This window comes from Nuphar pumila, chromosome 2, assembly GCF_984573655.1.
Source record: "Nuphar pumila chromosome 2, dmNupPumi1.hap1.1, whole genome shotgun sequence".
Classification (NCBI taxonomy): domain Eukaryota; kingdom Viridiplantae; phylum Streptophyta; class Magnoliopsida; order Nymphaeales; family Nymphaeaceae; genus Nuphar; species Nuphar pumila.
Window position 1 is genome coordinate 129,035,907 of NC_143250.1, and position 18,689 is coordinate 129,054,595.

An 18,689-nucleotide genomic window follows, 5' to 3' on the forward strand; every position below is an offset into this window, starting at 1 on the left:
TAGATAAGATTTCATGTAATAGTTTGAGTGAGTGCAAATATAACAATTTGCAGCATTTAAGTAGTCATATATGTAACATGTTGCATATGCTAAGCAGGAAGAAACAATAAAGTAGTAGCATATAACAAGAACTAAGTAACCAAGTCTGTCAGCATGCCTTTAGAAAGTAAATAACATACCCCCACCATCATATCATGATTTAGATAACAATTCAAATATGCATGATCTAGTGCATAGCAGGAAAATGCATGATTATGTGCAATGCATGATTCATTTTGTTAACTTTCATTTAAATTTTTTTTCTTTCCATATGCATGCCCTATTAAATGCATACAACTTTAAGTTCATCTTTTTAATTTTCATTGCCCGCGGATATACCAAACGAGAACGATTCCCGAGGTCAAGTTAGGCTCTCAGGGTAACTTAGCACACACATTTGTATTTTATTACTGGGTTTCAAACTCAGCCCTCGACCGAATCACGTTCAGAACATTAGACCTCCACATCTAATGTCGGAAACACCACACGCCCACAAGTGCCACTTTCTTGGTACCAAAACAATCACAGTTGTGACAAACATAGCACCCTCAGGTAAAGTGGCAGACTCTCCCTAAAACCGTGGTCAGGAGAAGGAACCTCAATATTGGGTTCAGGGGACCAAATTTCAGCACACGGAGTTTTTGTATCCTCACAGTCTCCTCAAGATCGGATCTCTAAGATCTCTATTTTCCAAATAGAAGATCCGAGAACATATATTACACTGTTCTTATTTGTTATATTTTTATTAAAGTCAATTTTTTAAGTTTGTAACACCATATGCAAAAGTAAAGTGGAAACCCGCATCCTCCCTTACAGGGACCCTCACGGGACTCCAGCCCGTGAGGACAACTAGAACAGTATAGTAGTGTGCCATACCAACTTATGTGGTTTAAGTGATGCAAATCAAATTATATATGAAAAGAAATCAAACCCACGGCTCTCTAGGCCAGTGATGGTTCATTTAGGCCACTGATGCATCACTTAACAAAACCAAAGTAGTGTTTTATTCATGACACTAGGCCAAAGTGCCAAATGCATATGCACTCATGCAAAAATAAACTCAATCATAAGCATGTTGTTTCTCAATCATATGCATCCTTGTAATGTGTGTTACCTACATCACATACGTGTATTAACCAATGCATATCTCCTTTGAGTGTGTGAGTGTGCACATAAATTACACATACTCATCAAACATACATGCTCAAAAATATCAATAATCGAGCCATGATCACATTCATGATTGCACAACCAGTACAATGAAATGCTAAAATAACATTTTACATATTCACCGGGCAGAAGTGTAAGTTTCTGCATATGCTAGGGAAGATGGTCGGGCTTACCAATCCCGAACCCCCATCCTCCTAACTAAATAGTCAATTTAGTCCAACCGACTACATATCAACCAATCATATTGAAATTACATGGACTTTCATGAAAGAAGAAATACAGTTTGCATAATACCAGAAGCTGGTACCACGAAAAAGTATTCACATTTGAAAACACAAGGATCGACAGATCATGACCCAGGGCTTACGATTTCAGGTAGCCTTCATATGGGGCTTGTGCATAACTTATATGATAAACCTGTCTAACAAAACCAGTAATATATATGCTACAGAGACAGAACTGATAAACCTCAGGCATGAGCAGATAAAAAAAACTATCAAGCATAAAATTTGCATGGTACGTAGGGCTGACCATTTCGAACATAGTTAGTCTAATGCATGTATACCAACACGCATTCAAGCTGCTCATATCCCTATTACCGCATCAGTACCCACACAACATTGTTTTATAACAGAGTTTTATCCCTATTCCGCACTAACACAGCCCAAAGAAAGTGGGTACCTAAAACATATTTTCCCAGTAAAAAAAAAATTCAGTTGAGCACCAATCAAATTTTCCCCATTTTTTTTTTGAATCAAACGAGTCACAAGCCAGCACCCAGCCGACTGGGTCGGTTGGGCTTGTCGCCACCTACCAGCATACTGGTGGTCAGCAACATTGAAACAATAATTTTTTTTTTTTGAAAATAAATGGGAAAGTAAACGGGAAACAAACAATCGAGCCATGGAGAGCGACCCACAGTTTGTAATAACCGAATATTTTATTCAATTTTTTATGCAATTAAGTAGAATTTATGCGTTTTGGGCCTAGGATCCATTACCAGGATCCATATAAGGTAGTGGGTGATTTGGGTTTGGACCCACATTGGAGCCAATCAGCTCCAAAAATGGACCCATTACCCGGCTCCATGTGGATCTGTCACTCACGGATGACCCAGATCCATGTAGATCCGCCACGCATTGCCGACCCAGATCCACTATAATAGCGGACCCGACATCGCGGTTCCGACCCGGGCTTTATTTTATAAAACACCCGAAAACAAGAATCGTGCCTAGGGCACGATTCTTGCAAAATCGAAAGGGGAGGGGGAGGTTACAGGGGGCGTAACCGACTCCACCTTTCGCTGAGGGAGAGCCTTCGCTCGATAAAAGGGAAGGGAGAGGGTCTCGCCCTCTTTCTCTCACGCTCTCTTTCTCTTGTTCCACCTCTCTCGGCTCCCTCACAGTGGAGCAATCGATGCCGGCGACCTCCCCAACCGCGACAACCACATCTCCTCGCCGGACCGACATCGCAACTGTGGAAACAACAGGCCGACCATCGACAGCAGCCTCCCGATCGCGCCCTTCACGGCAGCAGAAGCAACCGGAGTCGGCCGACCATCGTCTTGCGATAGCTGTCTCCGATTGTCGGAAAAAGCACCGGAAAAGGTAGGATTTCTGCACTTTTCTTGTTTGGGGTTGATTGTATCTCGTGTGTGTTGTGGGTCGGTCAAGAAAGCACACCTATTGCATGCTCAGTCGTTCTTGATAGGGTTATTGGTTTAATTCTAATAGTGGACATTAGCTGTATGTAAGAGATTATTTCATTTCATCAATGACCTGAATATTGGCAGATTTTGAGCTGTTATCAGATCTCATCTTATTTTGGTTGTGACTGATTATTGAATCTGGCTGAAGAAGTAACATGTTATCTGTTTTCTTTAAAAATTAGTTTGATTAGATACTGCACTCTTATGCATAAAATGTTATATTTCTTTTAAATTCCACCGAGGTGTGTTTCTGAACTGATTCTGTGTTTAACTGCATTCTATATTGAACAGTGTTAGCAAAAAGATAGTTTACCACAAATTTCAGGATAGCTTAATTGCTATTTTTGAAAAGATATTTAGCTGGAAACAAATCGGTTAGAACAAAATCTTAAGTTATATGATACTTTTGTTAACAGAGCAACTGGGTCATATTTATCAGATAGATAACTATGATGGGTACTCATGTTTAGTATATGGGGAGCAATGGGTATAACATATGACAAGAAAATTTTGGGAATTAGTTGGATGTTTAGCTAGGAGGATAGCGGGTTCGGGATTGGTAAAGCGACTATCGTCCTTAGCATATGCAGAAACTCATCTTTCTGTCGGATGTATATGAAAAATGTTATCTTAGCCTTTCAATATACTGATTGTGCAATCATGAAGGTGATCATGGTTCAGTTATTAACATTTTTATTTGAGCATGTATGCTTGATGTGGATATGAAATTTTACATGTACACCCCCACACTCAAAAGAGATATGCATTGGTTAATACCTGTATATGATGTAGGTGACACACGTAGTGAAGATGCATATGATTGAGATATGACATGCTTATGGTTGTGTTAGGGTTGCATGAGTGCACATGTATTTGGCACATGTTAGCATGCTTTATAGTTTGTAACATGTGAGGTATTTGATGTCTATTAATAGGTCATGGCAAAGTTGTTTTGATATAGGCGCATACATGATATGAATGGGTGCAGCCTTGAAGTTTCAATTGCTGAATCTGGGTTATGTTCATGTGTGTGGATGTTAACACATGGAAAGGTTTCCTGTGCCTATATTGATGGGACTTGTTTATTTATCGTGCATTTATGGATTTGTTTTGAGTACATGTGCATACACAAAATCGATGTGTGTTTAGCATGTAAAATCAGGTATAAATGTCCTTATGTGCTTATGGATGATGGATGAATGCATGTGTGTTAAGTGATTACATGAAAGTACTTACACATGGATGGTGAACACATGTATATGACTGTGGAAGCTTATGCACATTGTTAACATGGTATGAATGAATGTGCATTTGGAATCATGTTGGTATTATTGCATACATTGCAAGTTGTTATGATTTTTGCATACGATGCAGCGATGGTCTAGATGAATCATCACAGGCCTGGAGAGCCTTGAGCTTGGGTTTGCTTTTTCTTTAATTGTTTAAATGCATCGCAAAAATCATACTTTATATTATTGTTCTATATTGCACTGTTCGACGTGTTTCCACGGGCTGGAGTCTCGTGATGGTTCTCGCAGAGGTTGATGCGAGCTTTTGCCTTGTTTTTGCATGTGGAACTGTAAAACTCATTAATTGGCTCATAATAAAAAGATAATGAATAAGAACAGTGTAATATACGTTCTGGGATATCTCATCTGGAGTATGGGAATCTTAGAAATCCGGTCTTGGGGAGACTGTGAGGATACAAAAACTCCGTGTGCTGTAATTTTGTCCCCTGAACCCGATATTGAGGTTCTTTCTCCTGGCCACGGTTTTAGGGAGAGTCCGCCACTTTACCCGGGAGTGGTGTGTTGGTCACAGCTGTGAGTTTGTTTTGGTACCAAGAAAGTGAGTTTATTACCCGAGTGTCTCTTGTGTCCCCGACATTAGATGTGGAGGTCTAATGTTCCGATGGATGGTGTTGTTTCCTGATATCGGTCGAGGCTTAAGTTGGAACCCAGTAATAAAATACAAATTGTGTGTTAAGCTACCCTGGGAACCTACTTGACCTCGGGGTTTGTACTCGTTTGGTGTATCCACGGGCAACGGTAATTAAAAAGAAAAACTTAAATTGTATGCATTTAATAAGGCATGCATATGGAAAGGGAAACTTAAGGAAATATAATAAGAGGATTGATGCATTACACATAAGTCATGCATTTTCCTGTTATGCATTAGAACCTGCATACATTATCTGTTTTTCTTAATTGTTATATCTTTGGTGGATGCGTGATGTTTAACTTTCAATGTATGTTAAATGTCTTGTTGTACTAAAATTATGCATCATAGTATGGTTTAATGTTTCTTTATGCATAATGGATGTACCTTGTGGTGTGAATACGTACCTGAATTATGAATTGTCATAATTGCATTTCTTTGAATAATTGTGTGGATTCATATTGTGGTGGTGGGATATATATAAATACTGCTATTAATGTTACCTGTCAGTTAACTTCTGATAAATTGTTGATTGTCATAGTATATACCTTTGTTTATTTTTGGTATATACTGAACATCATACTTGACCCACATATCACATACTGGATTCATGATGTACCACATTAAAAGTTACGGATTTCTTACTTAGACAGTTGTAGTCTAATTCCTATAAATTTCAGGTGAAGAATTGGAGTTAGGAGCGGCTGCGGGATGAGGCTTCGATCGAGATTTTGGATTTACTGTTCCAAGAATAGTGTGAGGACTCTGATCTTAATTTTCATTGATCTTGAAATGAAAAGAATGTTTTGGTCTTGCTCCACTTGTAATGTTCTGGAATGCTTAGCCCTATGGTATGATTGGTTTCCGCTGTATTAAAAAAAAAATCCTCAAAAATCTGGGTTAAGATTTCGGGGCGTTACACGGTTTGCCCTCCATGTCTCTTAGGGCACACAACCAATATAGGGTTCTTTTCATTTTTCCATGGATTCTCATCCCCAAACCCTACACGGAATCGAACCGATATTCAATCCCTCATTTAGATTAAAGAGGAGCATCGTACCTCTTTCAATGCTTTTTCGACGATCGGAGGCTGCAGTTGCGAGAGCAAGGTCGGTTGAGGTCAAATCTCTCCGTTGTCGAGCTCGGGTCGAGGGGGGGGGGACAGCGAGAAGGAGGTGGAAAAAGGGGCTTCACTCGTCGAGAGTGGAGTAGATGCCTGCCTCAGGTGGGAGGTCGTCGGCGATGATGACTCTGGATCGGCCGGCGTCGTCGGCTGCTGCAATGCAGGGAGCGCACGAGAGAGGGAGAAAAAGAGAGCCGAGTGAAGAGGGCGAGACCCTCTCCACCCCCCTTTTATCACACCGAAGCCCCCTCCCCTCTTCTCTAAGAAATGCGGGGTCGGTTACACCTTTTGTAACTGCCCCCCTCCTCCCCTTCGATATTTGCAAGAATCGTGCCTAGGGCACGATTCTTGTTTCCCTTTGTTTTATAAAGTGCAGCCCGGGTCCGGGTTTTAAAACCCTACCGGGTTACGGATCCGGGTCGGGTCTGACCCGGGTCCATGTGTTTTTAAAAGATTTTTTTCCTCTTAAAGACATGGGTTTTACATGTATCGTACCATACTGGTTGATATAGGGGTGTATTATACAATACACCCGATATGTGTAAGATACACACTCGTATCGCGATACAAGTGTTTATTGTATCGTAAACCCCAAAAATAACGATACTTATCATGTACAAACAACCTTGTTTTTAACATTGGTTGAGATAATATAACCTTTCTCTTCCAAATATGATGCATGGGTATGTCCCTTAGATTAGGTAGTTCTCAGAGTTGGCCCACAGTGAACAATCTAGCTCTTGAAGTCTCTTGCCTTTATGGTTCTTGCTATATTTCTTGTATCCTACTAGTTAATTGATATCATTCTTTCTGAGATCATCTTGCTAGTACTGTAGTTTGCTCACATTTTTTTTTGGGGTTCAACATGTGCAATATAGTTTAATGAATCTTGCCTATCCGTGTTGTCTCCAACATCTGGCATGTATTTTGATGTCTATCTGGCATGATATGATTGTCACAGGACTTTGACTGATGATGGAGTGCAGACCAGGGCACATTTGGAAGCTCAGCTAGCATCATCCTTGGCTTTGAAATCACCTAATGAATATCGTCAATGCCTCCTCTCCTACATCCGGTTTCTTGCCAGGTTTTCATTTAATCTCTTCACTACTGGAAATTCATTTTATTGTTGTGAAAAATATTCATTTCATGCTACATTGAATCATCAATTTGTTAGATAATTACTTTTCCTTCTACTTTTATGATCACTCTTTCCAATTGGAGTACTGTGAATTTCAATATATATATATATATATATATATATATATATAGAGAGAGAGAGAGAGAGAGAGAGAGAGAGAGAGATGCAAACATGCTAAATGGGGTTTTCAGGATTTTTTCATTTTATTTTTAAATTCTAACCATACAGTTGTGATCTATGTACTGATTTTACACAGATCAGTCTTGGGGCGTTCAATTCCAACACATGGGTGGGGTTTTTAAAAGGTTTGAAAAATCAACGGTCAGGCTCCAAATATCAATTTTTTCATTGAAAACAACATAGATAGAGAGTGATGCAAACATGCTAAATGGGGTTTATTTTTTCATTTTATTTTTAAATTCTAACCATACAGTTGTGATCTATGTACTTGATTTTATATGGATCAGCTCTTGGGGCGTTCAATTCCAACACATGGGTGGGGTTTTTAAAAGGTTTGAAAAATCAACGGTCAGGCTCCAAATATCATTTTTTTTTCATTGAAAACACATGATCTGGGTGTCAATTCTTAGTAAATTGACCATGCCGGACACATTCAGAATCGCGAAAAAAGCACCAGAAAAGCCAAAAACCCATTTAGCATGTTTGTATCTCTCTCTCTCTCTCTCTGTGTGTGTATATATATTTATTTATTTATATATGAAGATTTGGTTCCTCTTAACCCTCCATAAAGTGTGGAGTGTACTTTCAATGTTCCAAGCTATGTTTGTTAATCTGACTCTACAGATGTGTTCAGCATGACCTATTTGCTAGGAATTGATTGTTGGATCAAGATTTTATGATGAAAAAAATATGATTTAATGAGCTTTAAAATTTATTAAAAATTCTAAGCTATTGATTTTGAATCCTTATAAAAACCTATTTGCATGTCATAGTCAGATGATTGAAAAGTTGATTCCTACTAAACAAACTATGTCGATCACATCTGGAAGATTAGATTCCAAAAAACTGTCAAAAAAATAAAAATTTAGACTGTCCAGACCCTCCTACAGTTAGGAGGGAACCAATCATATATATATAGCATCCAGGACCTCCAGGTAACATGGATTAAACAGTTAAGAAAAGTAAATAAGAAACCATATGGATGTTCTGAAATGCTTAGAACCAAAGAAATTTAAGCGGCATGTCAGGCCTACTTCAGGAGTTGGTTGGTGCTTACTGTTTCTCTCCAATAGAATGAGATAGAGGAACAGTTCATTATGACATTTCTTAATCAGTGTTATGATCCCTTATGCTTGGCGCCCAATGCGTTTTTATTTGATTTGAAAAAAAATAATAAGACTGCCTCCACTATATGGGATTGATGAATAATCTTATAGCATATTGTCTGGAGGGTCTCTTTGTCCTTTAGTTCTCATGCTTTTTTTTCCTGATATGATGGCAAAGTTTGCCTCTCCATGTGGTTTCTATGTTTTGCTGGCCCCCCTTCTTTTAACCATCCTTTCTACCAAACTTTCCAAGGCCCATTCATTTGTTCAGCCTTTCCTTCCAAGACCAGTGCATTTTCATTGTTTGGTCTTCCATCTCGACAAATGAAGAGAAACTGCAGCACAAGTGATTGGATGATTGTTCTTGTCAAGCAACTAGCCCAGGCTTTTTTTTTTTTCAGATGGAACATAGTTAATGCATACAACCAGTGTTGTGAAAAGCGCCGAGGCGTAGTGAGGCGCTCCACCAAAATCTGAGGCGAGGCGTAAGCCTCAAATATTTTTTTTAAACTTAAAAAAACTGTAAAAAGTATCTAAAATTATAAATAAATAAGAAATGCTTTATTGATGAAGCGCCAACCAACACGAAATAAAAAATCTCAAATAAATACGGAAAAAACATGAGATTAACATGTAAAAGTAACATTAATGCAACAACTTGATCTATGTAAGTATTTAAGAAATTAAATATGAGCATTATTCAATAAAAAACTAACATTAACAATAAAATGCATGTTAACATTAACAACCAAATGTTAATGTGTTTGTCCATAACTCTTCAAAATGAGAGTGTTAACATTCACAATTACAGTTGAAAGACCCAAAAAACATATAAATGGTCAATAGCTCTATGATATGAATTAGGGCCTAGGCTCTTCTTGTGTCTCGTTATCATCAATATTTAAGTCTTCAATATCATCATCTGAAGAATCCATATAAATAGGTTCTTCTTCATCTTCATTCTCTGACTCTTCATCATCTACACTTTTTTCATCCACGTCCTCAATTACTTCTTTTGCTTTTCTTTTTCCTTCGATAAAAAATCATGTATTAAATATTTATGTTATGTAATTAAAAAATACATTTATATTCATAGCTAGGTAAAAGGAATATAACTTTACCTCGATCTCTTAAAGACATGTCTTGCCTAGAACCACTTTGTGAAACATGAGATGGAGTGACTTTTTCAATAGGCACATGCTCAATGGCATTTATGTCAAAGTTCAGATCCAACCATGAATCCTCCAACCAATTGAGATCACTTGGCAACGCTGGATCTTCCTTCTCCACAATCCACTCATCGTTTGAGTCTATATGATCTAGACATATAGGGTCTTTGGTAGCCCTCCTCTTCATATTTCTCTCTCTTAATTTCATATTGTACGTTACAAAAACCAATGCATTCATCTTCTCTTGTTCAAGTCTATTCCTTCGTTTTGTATGCACCTATAATTTCAAATCATTGATAATCAAATATAAGATAATTAAACTTATAAAAGTGTATTTCAAAAGTAAAATACAAAGTCACAAACCAATGAGAAAGTACTCTAATTCCTTTCACAGCCCGATGCACTGCATGTCAAACTTAGAATTCGAATTGCAAAATTCATCAACTCAGGATTTTCATGCCCAAATGAACTCCACCAATCAGCTTCATTAAAATAAAATAATAAAAAAATGATAAAGACATTAAGAATGCCATAATTAACAAAAACATAAAAAAATATTGACAAATAACAACATAATTGCAAACTTATCAGGACTTTTTAATTTTCTTGTTGTAACAACTGCCTCTCTGCCAAACAACCCCTTTGCCTTTTTAAATGCATCGATTTGTATTGTAATTTCCAACCGAATATTTGCATCAGAAACTAATTTTTCAACACAATCATAAAAGCCACTCATAACTTCTCTATCAGGGTTGAAGTTGTCAGCATAATGAAAATGTGGATTTAAATAATAGGCAGCTGCATGCAAAGGCTTATGAAGTTGTAAGTCCCATCGTCTATCAATGATATCCCAAATAGGTTTATATTTTCTTTCGACATTGTCATGGTTTGAAACAATTTCCTCCTTCGCTCTATCTATTGCCTCATACAAAAATCTCATACTAGGTTCGTCTGCATCAACTAGTCGCAACACTTTCACGAGAGGTAGTGTAACTTTAATTGCATATGATATGGCAGCCCAAAACTTATGATCATTAAGAACAATATAAGAAATGTTCTTGGCATCAAATTTCTTATAGTAATTAGATGATCTAAAATTTGAAGATAAGAACATCGACTTTAACTCTTTCTTATAACATCCAATACTATGAAGTGTAAGATATGTTGTGGCAAAACGAATAACGGCTGAACGCAGAAGTTCTTTCTTATTTGTGAATTTTCTCATTAAATTTAATACCCATGCATGACTATAAATGTATCTTGTAATTTTTTGCTTTTTTTACTGTATCTTTAAAAATCAATATCTTTCCAATATCTTTTAACATAAGATCCAAGTAGTGCGCTGCACATGGTGTCCAAAAACTTGCTTTTCCTGCTGTTAACATATTCTTAGCTGCCACATAATTTGGTGCATTATCTGTAATGAATTGCACCCCATTACTTTCACCAACTTCTTTAACAACTTCTTCAAACAACTTACACAAAATTGCACCAGTTTTTTCCATGTCGCTGATGTTAACGGACTTCAAAAATACTGTCCCAGATGAGCTGTTCAAAAGAAAATTAATTAAGCTTCATCATTTTCTATTTGTCCAACCATCTGCCATAATTCTGCAACCAACCTTTGGTCATTCTTTTTTGAACTCTTTTAAATTTTTATGAGTACAATCTATCTCGTCCTTCAAAATCCACGTTATAATCTCGTGATAAGAAGGCGGTTTGAACCCTCACCCATAATTTGCAATAGCTTCTACTTGTTTTTGCATCACTACATGATCCACTAGTTTCTTTATTCACATTATCGCTTGTTGATGATCCAAAATAAACACTTCTCCCGATATCCAACTTGTTTTGTTCTAACTCTTCTTTCTTTTGCTTTTGATTCTTTAGATGATTCTGAAAAAATCTTTTCACATCAGGTGAAACTGTTTCGCACATGCTTACACCATGTTTTGTGCCAGCTAAGTGATGTTTTAGCCTATAGATGCCTCCTGTAGTCACTTTATGACAGTAATTGCAGATTACATGTCCTACGAGTTTGGGATCTTTAGTGGGATTTGAAACTTTAACTCCATGATCCCATCCTACATCTTTTTCCATTGTTCAACTGCAAAAATGCATGTAACAAAATATATATTAACAGCATGCATTCTGCTGACCACATTACATGAAAACAAATGCGAAAAATGTATACCACATTAACTTGTCATGTTTATTCAGTTTTTTAAAGAAATCTAAAAATCAACATATAATAAGATACCCGATGCAGAGAACTATTAGTAGTGATGCAAACACAGATTAGCAACTAAAAGTAAAGATACAAGTAGTTAACTAATCCAAGAGGAACAATGTCAACATTTAGGCAGATTTGATATGTGAATCAATGATAAATTACTAACAATGCATATAGAAGTATATTGTATAACCCAACATCCAGTGGCATGACACCTATACCAACCTACGCTAATCAAAAGCAGGTTCATGTTCATGGATAGACATATCCAAGGCCTATAGCATTGGCCTGAAACAGGCTAATCCTCGAGGAGAGACAAAACAACTAAAAGTTGAAAATTATACATGAATTAGAAACATCACTTTGTTTGCAAAATGACAAAACAACTAAATAAAACGATAAATGAGGCGACCATCATCAACAGTTTGATTAAATACTAGAACACAACATCAAACATAATAAACTAAGACGTTCTTCAATACATAATATTCCACTAGCACGAAAATCAACACATGCAAAAATAGGAAATAAGAAAATCTATAAAGAATCGTATCAATGAAATAACACTTAACATAAACAACCAAATATGTATTAGAAGAAAAAGAATCTAAAAAGACAGTAACAGAGAAAGAGAGATATAAGAGAGCAAACCTAGTCGCAGTTATCAACTTCCTTCCTCACCACTTGTCGACAAGGCAAATGGCAAGGGGGGTGGAGCCCCCTACCGGCAAAGCAAGGAGGACAGGGGAGAGCAGAGCCCTCCTGTCGACAAGGCAAATGACAGGGGGGGTTGGAGCCCCCTGCCGGCAAAGCAAGGAGGACAGAGGGGAGAAGAGACCCCCTGTCGACAAGGCAAATGGCAGGGGGGGTTGGAGCCCTCTGTCGGCAAAGCAAAAGCAAGAAGGACAGGGGGTGCAAAGCCCTCTGCTTGACGACAAGGTGAGCGACAGGGGGCGGAGCCCCCTACCGAAAAAGAAAGAGACAGTGGGCTTCGCCCACCGTCGGTCGACCAAGAGAGAAAAGCAGAGGGAGGGACCCCCTGCCCACGAGAAGCGACGACGGGGGGCACCGCCCCCCTGTCAGTCGACCCCAAAAGAAAGTGCCGACGAGAGGTGACGACAGGGGGCTCCGCCCCCTGTCGGTCGACCAAGAGAGAAAAGCAGAGGGAGGGGACTCCCTGCCCACGAGAAGCGACGACAGGGGGGCACCGCTCCCCTGTCGGTCGGCCAAGAGAGAAAAGCAGAGGGGGTTCCCCCCTGCCCACGAGAGGCGAAGACAGCGGGCTCCACCCCCTGTCGGTCGACCAAGAGAGAAAAGCAGAGGAGGGGGTAACCCCCTGCCGACGAGAGGCGACGACATGGGGCTTTGCCCCCCTGTCGGTCGATCCCTCACGGAGAAGAAGTAAAGAAGGGGGTTTACCTGGCGGCAGCGACTTTGACGTCACCGAAAAACGTAGAGGAAAGGCAGTGTCGGGGATGTCGGCCGAGGTTGCCGGAACGGACGGCGGTGAGTCGGTGGCGCCCTCGCAACAGAGAAAAGAAGACGGTGGTGGCCGGTGGGTCGCCAACGCCTTCTCAGCAGAGGAAAGAAGAAGGTGGAAGAGGCGATGACTGGCGGCGGGTGGTGGCCGGCGACAGCGGTCGCGGGGGACAAGAGGGGACGGAGTGGAGAGAGAAGGGGCGAGGCCTTTTGCCCCTCGCCCGAGGCGCCTGTCTTTTTTAAAGACACAGGTTCTCTCAAACCTTCGAGCATACAAGTCCGGGTCGGACTCGGGTCTGGGCCCATCCCATTTTCTAATGCAGGCGCGCCTCGCCTCAAGGCGTACGCCTTGAGGGTGTTACGCTTTTTAAGTGCCTCAAGGCAAAAAGGTCCTCGCCTTGAGGCGAAGCACGCTTTTTGCGCCTTGAGGCGCATTTTTAATAACACTGCATACAATTGTTCATTATTCACTGGATGATAAAAAAAGAATGTGGTGTGATTTTGGTTTGCTTTGTATCATTTTATTGGGATAGTTCGTCAGACTGTGAGCTTCACCTTGGATGAGATATCAGTGGAGGGTTGCATTGGCTTATGTTCATATCTTATGTTGCTTAGACACAGAAGTGCATATGGTTGGTACAAACAAAAAACCACAAAAATTGAGTTTGCTAGACCTTTTGCTGAGTCCTTGCCAGATTTCATTATTGTGTTTTGTATCTTGAATTATTGTGTTCTGTATCTTGAACCTCTATTCTCCACAAGACCCACTTTATTCAAAGATGTAATTTTCATTGCTTAGACAATCCCTCCCATCCTAAGTCACACGGACTCGGCTAGGGAGGCGCCACACCCGAGTTGACACGCCCCAACATGGGTGTGGCTTCGGACACGGGCTGGACTCGGTCAATGCCGAGTCGGAATCGGTCAACGAGTCGAGGCCGAGTCCGTCCTTGTTTTGGACTCGGTCAACATTGACTAAGTCCAAAAATGTCTATTTTAAGGCAAAAAACAAAAAAAAATGATCTTTTGATATATATATATATATATATATATATATATATATATATATATATATATATATATATATATATATATATATATATATATAGCATGAGTCCGCGCCGGGGGGAGCCCCCGGACCCCCCTTTCTGCAAGGGCAAAAGTACAATTTGCAAAGTTTGTAAAAAACACTCGTGCTGGTGCCAAACTTTAGAGGACAATATCCACATATATGCACACACTGGATATATATATATATATATATATATATATATATATATATATATATATATATATATTTTAAAAAATATGTATACATATATATATAGCCGTGTCCCCGTGTCCAAATTTTTTGAAATTGTGCAGCACCTGTGTCGCACCCGCACCCATGTGACATAGCTCCCATCTGATATATGTCAGCTGTTCCTAAGAGATACTGGTTTCTCTTGCATGTTTATTCATATTTGTTTCAACTTCTTCTTTTTTGGTATCAAACATCTGTACTTGTGTGGATGCAATTAAAGGAGTGTTGTGTTGCAAAGGCCCCATGATGCCTGTGTTTGCTTTTACATAACTTGCTGGTTGAATTTTACACAGCAAGCTCCTTGTTTTCTGTCTCCTTGCCATTTTCATTTGATTTTAATAAAGGGAAATTTCTCTTTTAAAAAGTCTGTACAATATGGAAGACTCTGCAATCTTTCTTGATAATTTTGTTGTTTTCCAACAGGGAAGCAGATGAGTCACGCTTGAGAGAAGTCTGTGAGACGTTTCTTGGTCCTCCCACTGGCATGGTCGATTCTGCGACTTCTACTCAAAACCCTGCATGGGATCCTTTCGTGCTTGTAAGGCTTCATGCATTGCTATTGCCTGCTTATGTCAGTTTGCCTATGAAACCTGTTCATGCATATTTGCTCATTGACTGAAGAAACTGCATGTGCACATGCACACCATGTGCATGAACACATGCACGCGCACACACCATCACACTCACATGCATGCAATCATGAACATGGCATGTTGCAAATTTCCTAGAAATGCATATTGTACCACATGTTTTCATGCATTTGCTATTGTGGTACATGCAGGGAATGAAAAAGCACAAGCTCCTCAGAGAAGATATCCTTCCAGCAATGGCATCAAGTAGGAAAGTACAGCGTCTGCTCAATGAGTTCATGGATCTGCTTTCCGAGTATGAAAATTATGCCAATGAAACAAATACCGACCAGGGGGATTCAGCACCTCCTAAAAGTGATACTTGATCATGGCCTTTGCAGGAATTATATAGGCCCTCACATTTGATTGTTAGGCAGTGTGTATGATAGCCATGCAGAGGTAGCAGTACTTGGGAATCTGCCCTTAGATCTCAGTTTTTGTAATTGTACAGTTCTTACGCCCATCTTTATTCTCATCATCTCACATAGCATCGTGCTTAGGGCCTTTTTGTGTTTCACCTCTGTTGTTTTTGTATTTGTTTAATCAATGAAATTGTATAAGCAAGTCTTAACCCGTGCGTGGTGCTTCCTGTCTTATCATGAACAAGTTATCAAGTTTCTTTGTGCTTTATTTGATCTCCATGCGTTTCAGAGGATGGATATGGCAGCACTTTGAGCAGCCACGGCTTCCAGGCACATATTGCTTCTTATGAACAAATCTTCGACGTGGAAGGAAAGCAAAGAACCATATCAGGGTTTCACATGCTGTGAATCCTCTTAAAAGAGGGTTGCCTTTTCAATTTCAGATATATTGTTGGCTGGTAAATCAGATACGGATAACCAGGGTCCTGATCTGAAATCTCATCAAGATTTTCAATCATGAAAAAAGTGAAATATATATTTCCCTAAACTTTCTTATTGAAAACATGATTAAAAAAAATGAAACATCAAAACTTATATTCGTGTTTTTTTCATGAAATTTTCAATAAAATGTGAAAAAAGTGTTTCAATATAAAAGTTTGAACAGCCCCAATTTTATTCTCCGGGCCTCTTTTAGCCATGAAAGCATTTTAGCGTGAAAAGGTTTATATATTGAAATGGGATAGGAGCACTGGGGGCATTTTATAGGCGTAGAGGGGGGGGCCATTCTCCATGCCTGATATGGGTTTATTCAAATTGGACGGACCCGTATGTAATTGAAATAAATGAAACAACTCATTACCCATTAATCGTTATTTCTTTTCTACACATTTGCTCGAGCATAATGAGAAATCAAGAGTGGTGTTGCAACAAGCAACGCGTCCAGATTCAGGCAGTCTCTCTCTCTCTATCTCTCAACTAACGAGCCCCAAAAGTGTATGGATTCTCATGAAATGCAGGAACCCAGAGGGAAATTTCACATGATATTTTTTCTTGGGAAACTCGGTGATATTTTGCAGGATACGTGGGTCAATGTCCTATTCGACAGATAGATGCAGGAACAGGCTGACAAAGAGGAATAGGAAGATAAACCCAGTGGCTAGAGAGAAGCGTAGTTTTAAAACTCAGTGACTGCACTAGGTCATGTTTATATTTTATAGAAAATATATAAATATACATATATATTATAGTATGTTACCAATATATTGTATATAATATGCATTATATGATATTTTTATTACTGAAAAATGAGGTAATGTACAACAAAAAATGATTTGTTTCTCGAAAACCATACAATTTTTTTAAATCTGTCAGTCCCAAACCACCAATTTTTTTAGCTATAAAAAAACTTTTTTACCCTTCACATATGCAAATTTCCTCCAGATATATGAACTTCCCTATCAAATATTCAAATATGCGATTTTTCTCCTTTATTTGTAAATTTCTCTCAAATATGTGAATTTCCACCCAAACTTTTGTGTTTTTTTTCTCGAAATATGAGAATATGTGAATGTCCTAAAAAAATGCTATTTTCCTCCCAAAATTTATGAATGTCGTACTGTATTTTGTGATTCTCTCCCTAAGTATGTGCTTCTGACGCATTACTAAAGGCTTTAGTGACACTTTTGAAGTGTTGCTAAATGCTCATTGTGCTTTTGAAGTGTCGCTAAAGGCTTCGGTGTTGTTTCATGCTTTTGAAGAGTTAGTTTTTGTCAACAAACTCTTTTTACTAAAACTCGCATAAGGGTCACATACAAGAGGATGTTTACAAATGTGTGAGGATATTCGTGTGCGAAGGTTAGGACATTCGCAAATGTGGAAGCATGCAAGAAGACATTTACAAACATGTGAAAGAAAATTTGCATATTTGGGAAGAAATTTGTAAATACTAGAAGAAATTCACATATTTGAATATTTGAAAGGGAAGTTTGCATATCAGACGAAATTCACACGTGAGAAGGATGAAAATATCTTTTTACAGCCGAAAGGTTGCAATTTTAGACAAAAGCCAATCTTTGAAAATTATAAGATTTTTTTGAGAAACACCATTTTTGTTGTACAATATGATTATTTTTTTTATTATATGTTTAATGTATATTTTTATTAATATATGTATAATCATATTTGTATGTATAATATACATAATATTTATATCATATTTCATATAATATATATAATTATATACAAAATAATATATATGACTTGGCCGAGTCAACCCATGATTCTATCCAGTTATGTTCATTTCTAGATCATTCGAGTCGAACCGAAGTCACTAGGTTGACTCGGCTAGTTTTTAAACCATGGAGAGTAGAAACCAACATAGCTGTTTGCAATCGGAAGAGGAAGAAAAACACCCCTCTGCAGGCCAAAATGTAGGAGGATTTGATCAAATGGGGAAGATCCCTCCTGCGGTGCAGGTACCCCCTATTTCCCAAACAAGGAGAGCCTAGTGAGTCAGGAGACAGAATGCTGGAAATCGAGAACTCAATACAAAGACTGGTCGTTTTGGAGAGCACCATGAAGGCATCCTGGAAAGGGGAACATGTCGTGTCTCCAGTTTGCGATGATCACAAGCTGGTATGAAGTAGACATGATATTCAACGACAAAGGCAAAAAATCAAAAGTCGCTACATGTCTAATCAGTGACCGAAAGCTTCCAGAATCCCTAAAGGACCTCGGTCATAGAGTGAAGTCACATAGAGAAATCATGATCCCTCCAGGTTTTGATAAAGGTAAGCATCTGGCCTTAGATGCTAACCAAACCATAACCTCTATCCCAGCTAACCAAACCACCCAAGTTAACCCTACATCGACGAACCTTGAACCAAATCCATTCCTGTCCCACCTCACCGTACAGATTTCAATATCCCTGAAACACCACCTAGCCTTAGCTTCTCATCACCTTCCTCCAAACCAACCCTTATAAGCCCCGACCTTGGCCAATATCCAAATCCTAAGTTGAGCCCATTTAGTTTCTCCCCGGGGCCCAAACCCAAGAAAACCTCTTCATACCACAAAAGTAACCAAAAACTTTACAGGAACCTCTCTAAGA

At 38.8% G+C, this 18,689-nt stretch overlaps 1 protein-coding gene across 2 annotated transcripts in view; it reads left to right on the forward strand.

Moving 5' to 3' along the window:
* The window catches only part of LOC149847086 (protein HIRA-like), a 46,715-nt gene extending 30,869 nt beyond the window's left edge, over nt 1–15,846 (forward strand). For both annotated transcript variants that reach the window (XM_089998288.1, XM_089998289.1), the window contains 3 exons: nt 6,940–7,065; nt 15,013–15,127; nt 15,371–15,846. In XM_089998288.1, coding sequence (XP_089854414.1) covers nt 6,940–7,065; nt 15,013–15,127; nt 15,371–15,544 — 415 coding nt within the window. In that variant the 3' untranslated portion in view covers nt 15,545–15,846. The remainder of the gene's footprint in view (nt 1–6,939; nt 7,066–15,012; nt 15,128–15,370) is intronic.
* The last annotated feature ends 2,843 nt before the right edge of the window (nt 15,847–18,689 follow it).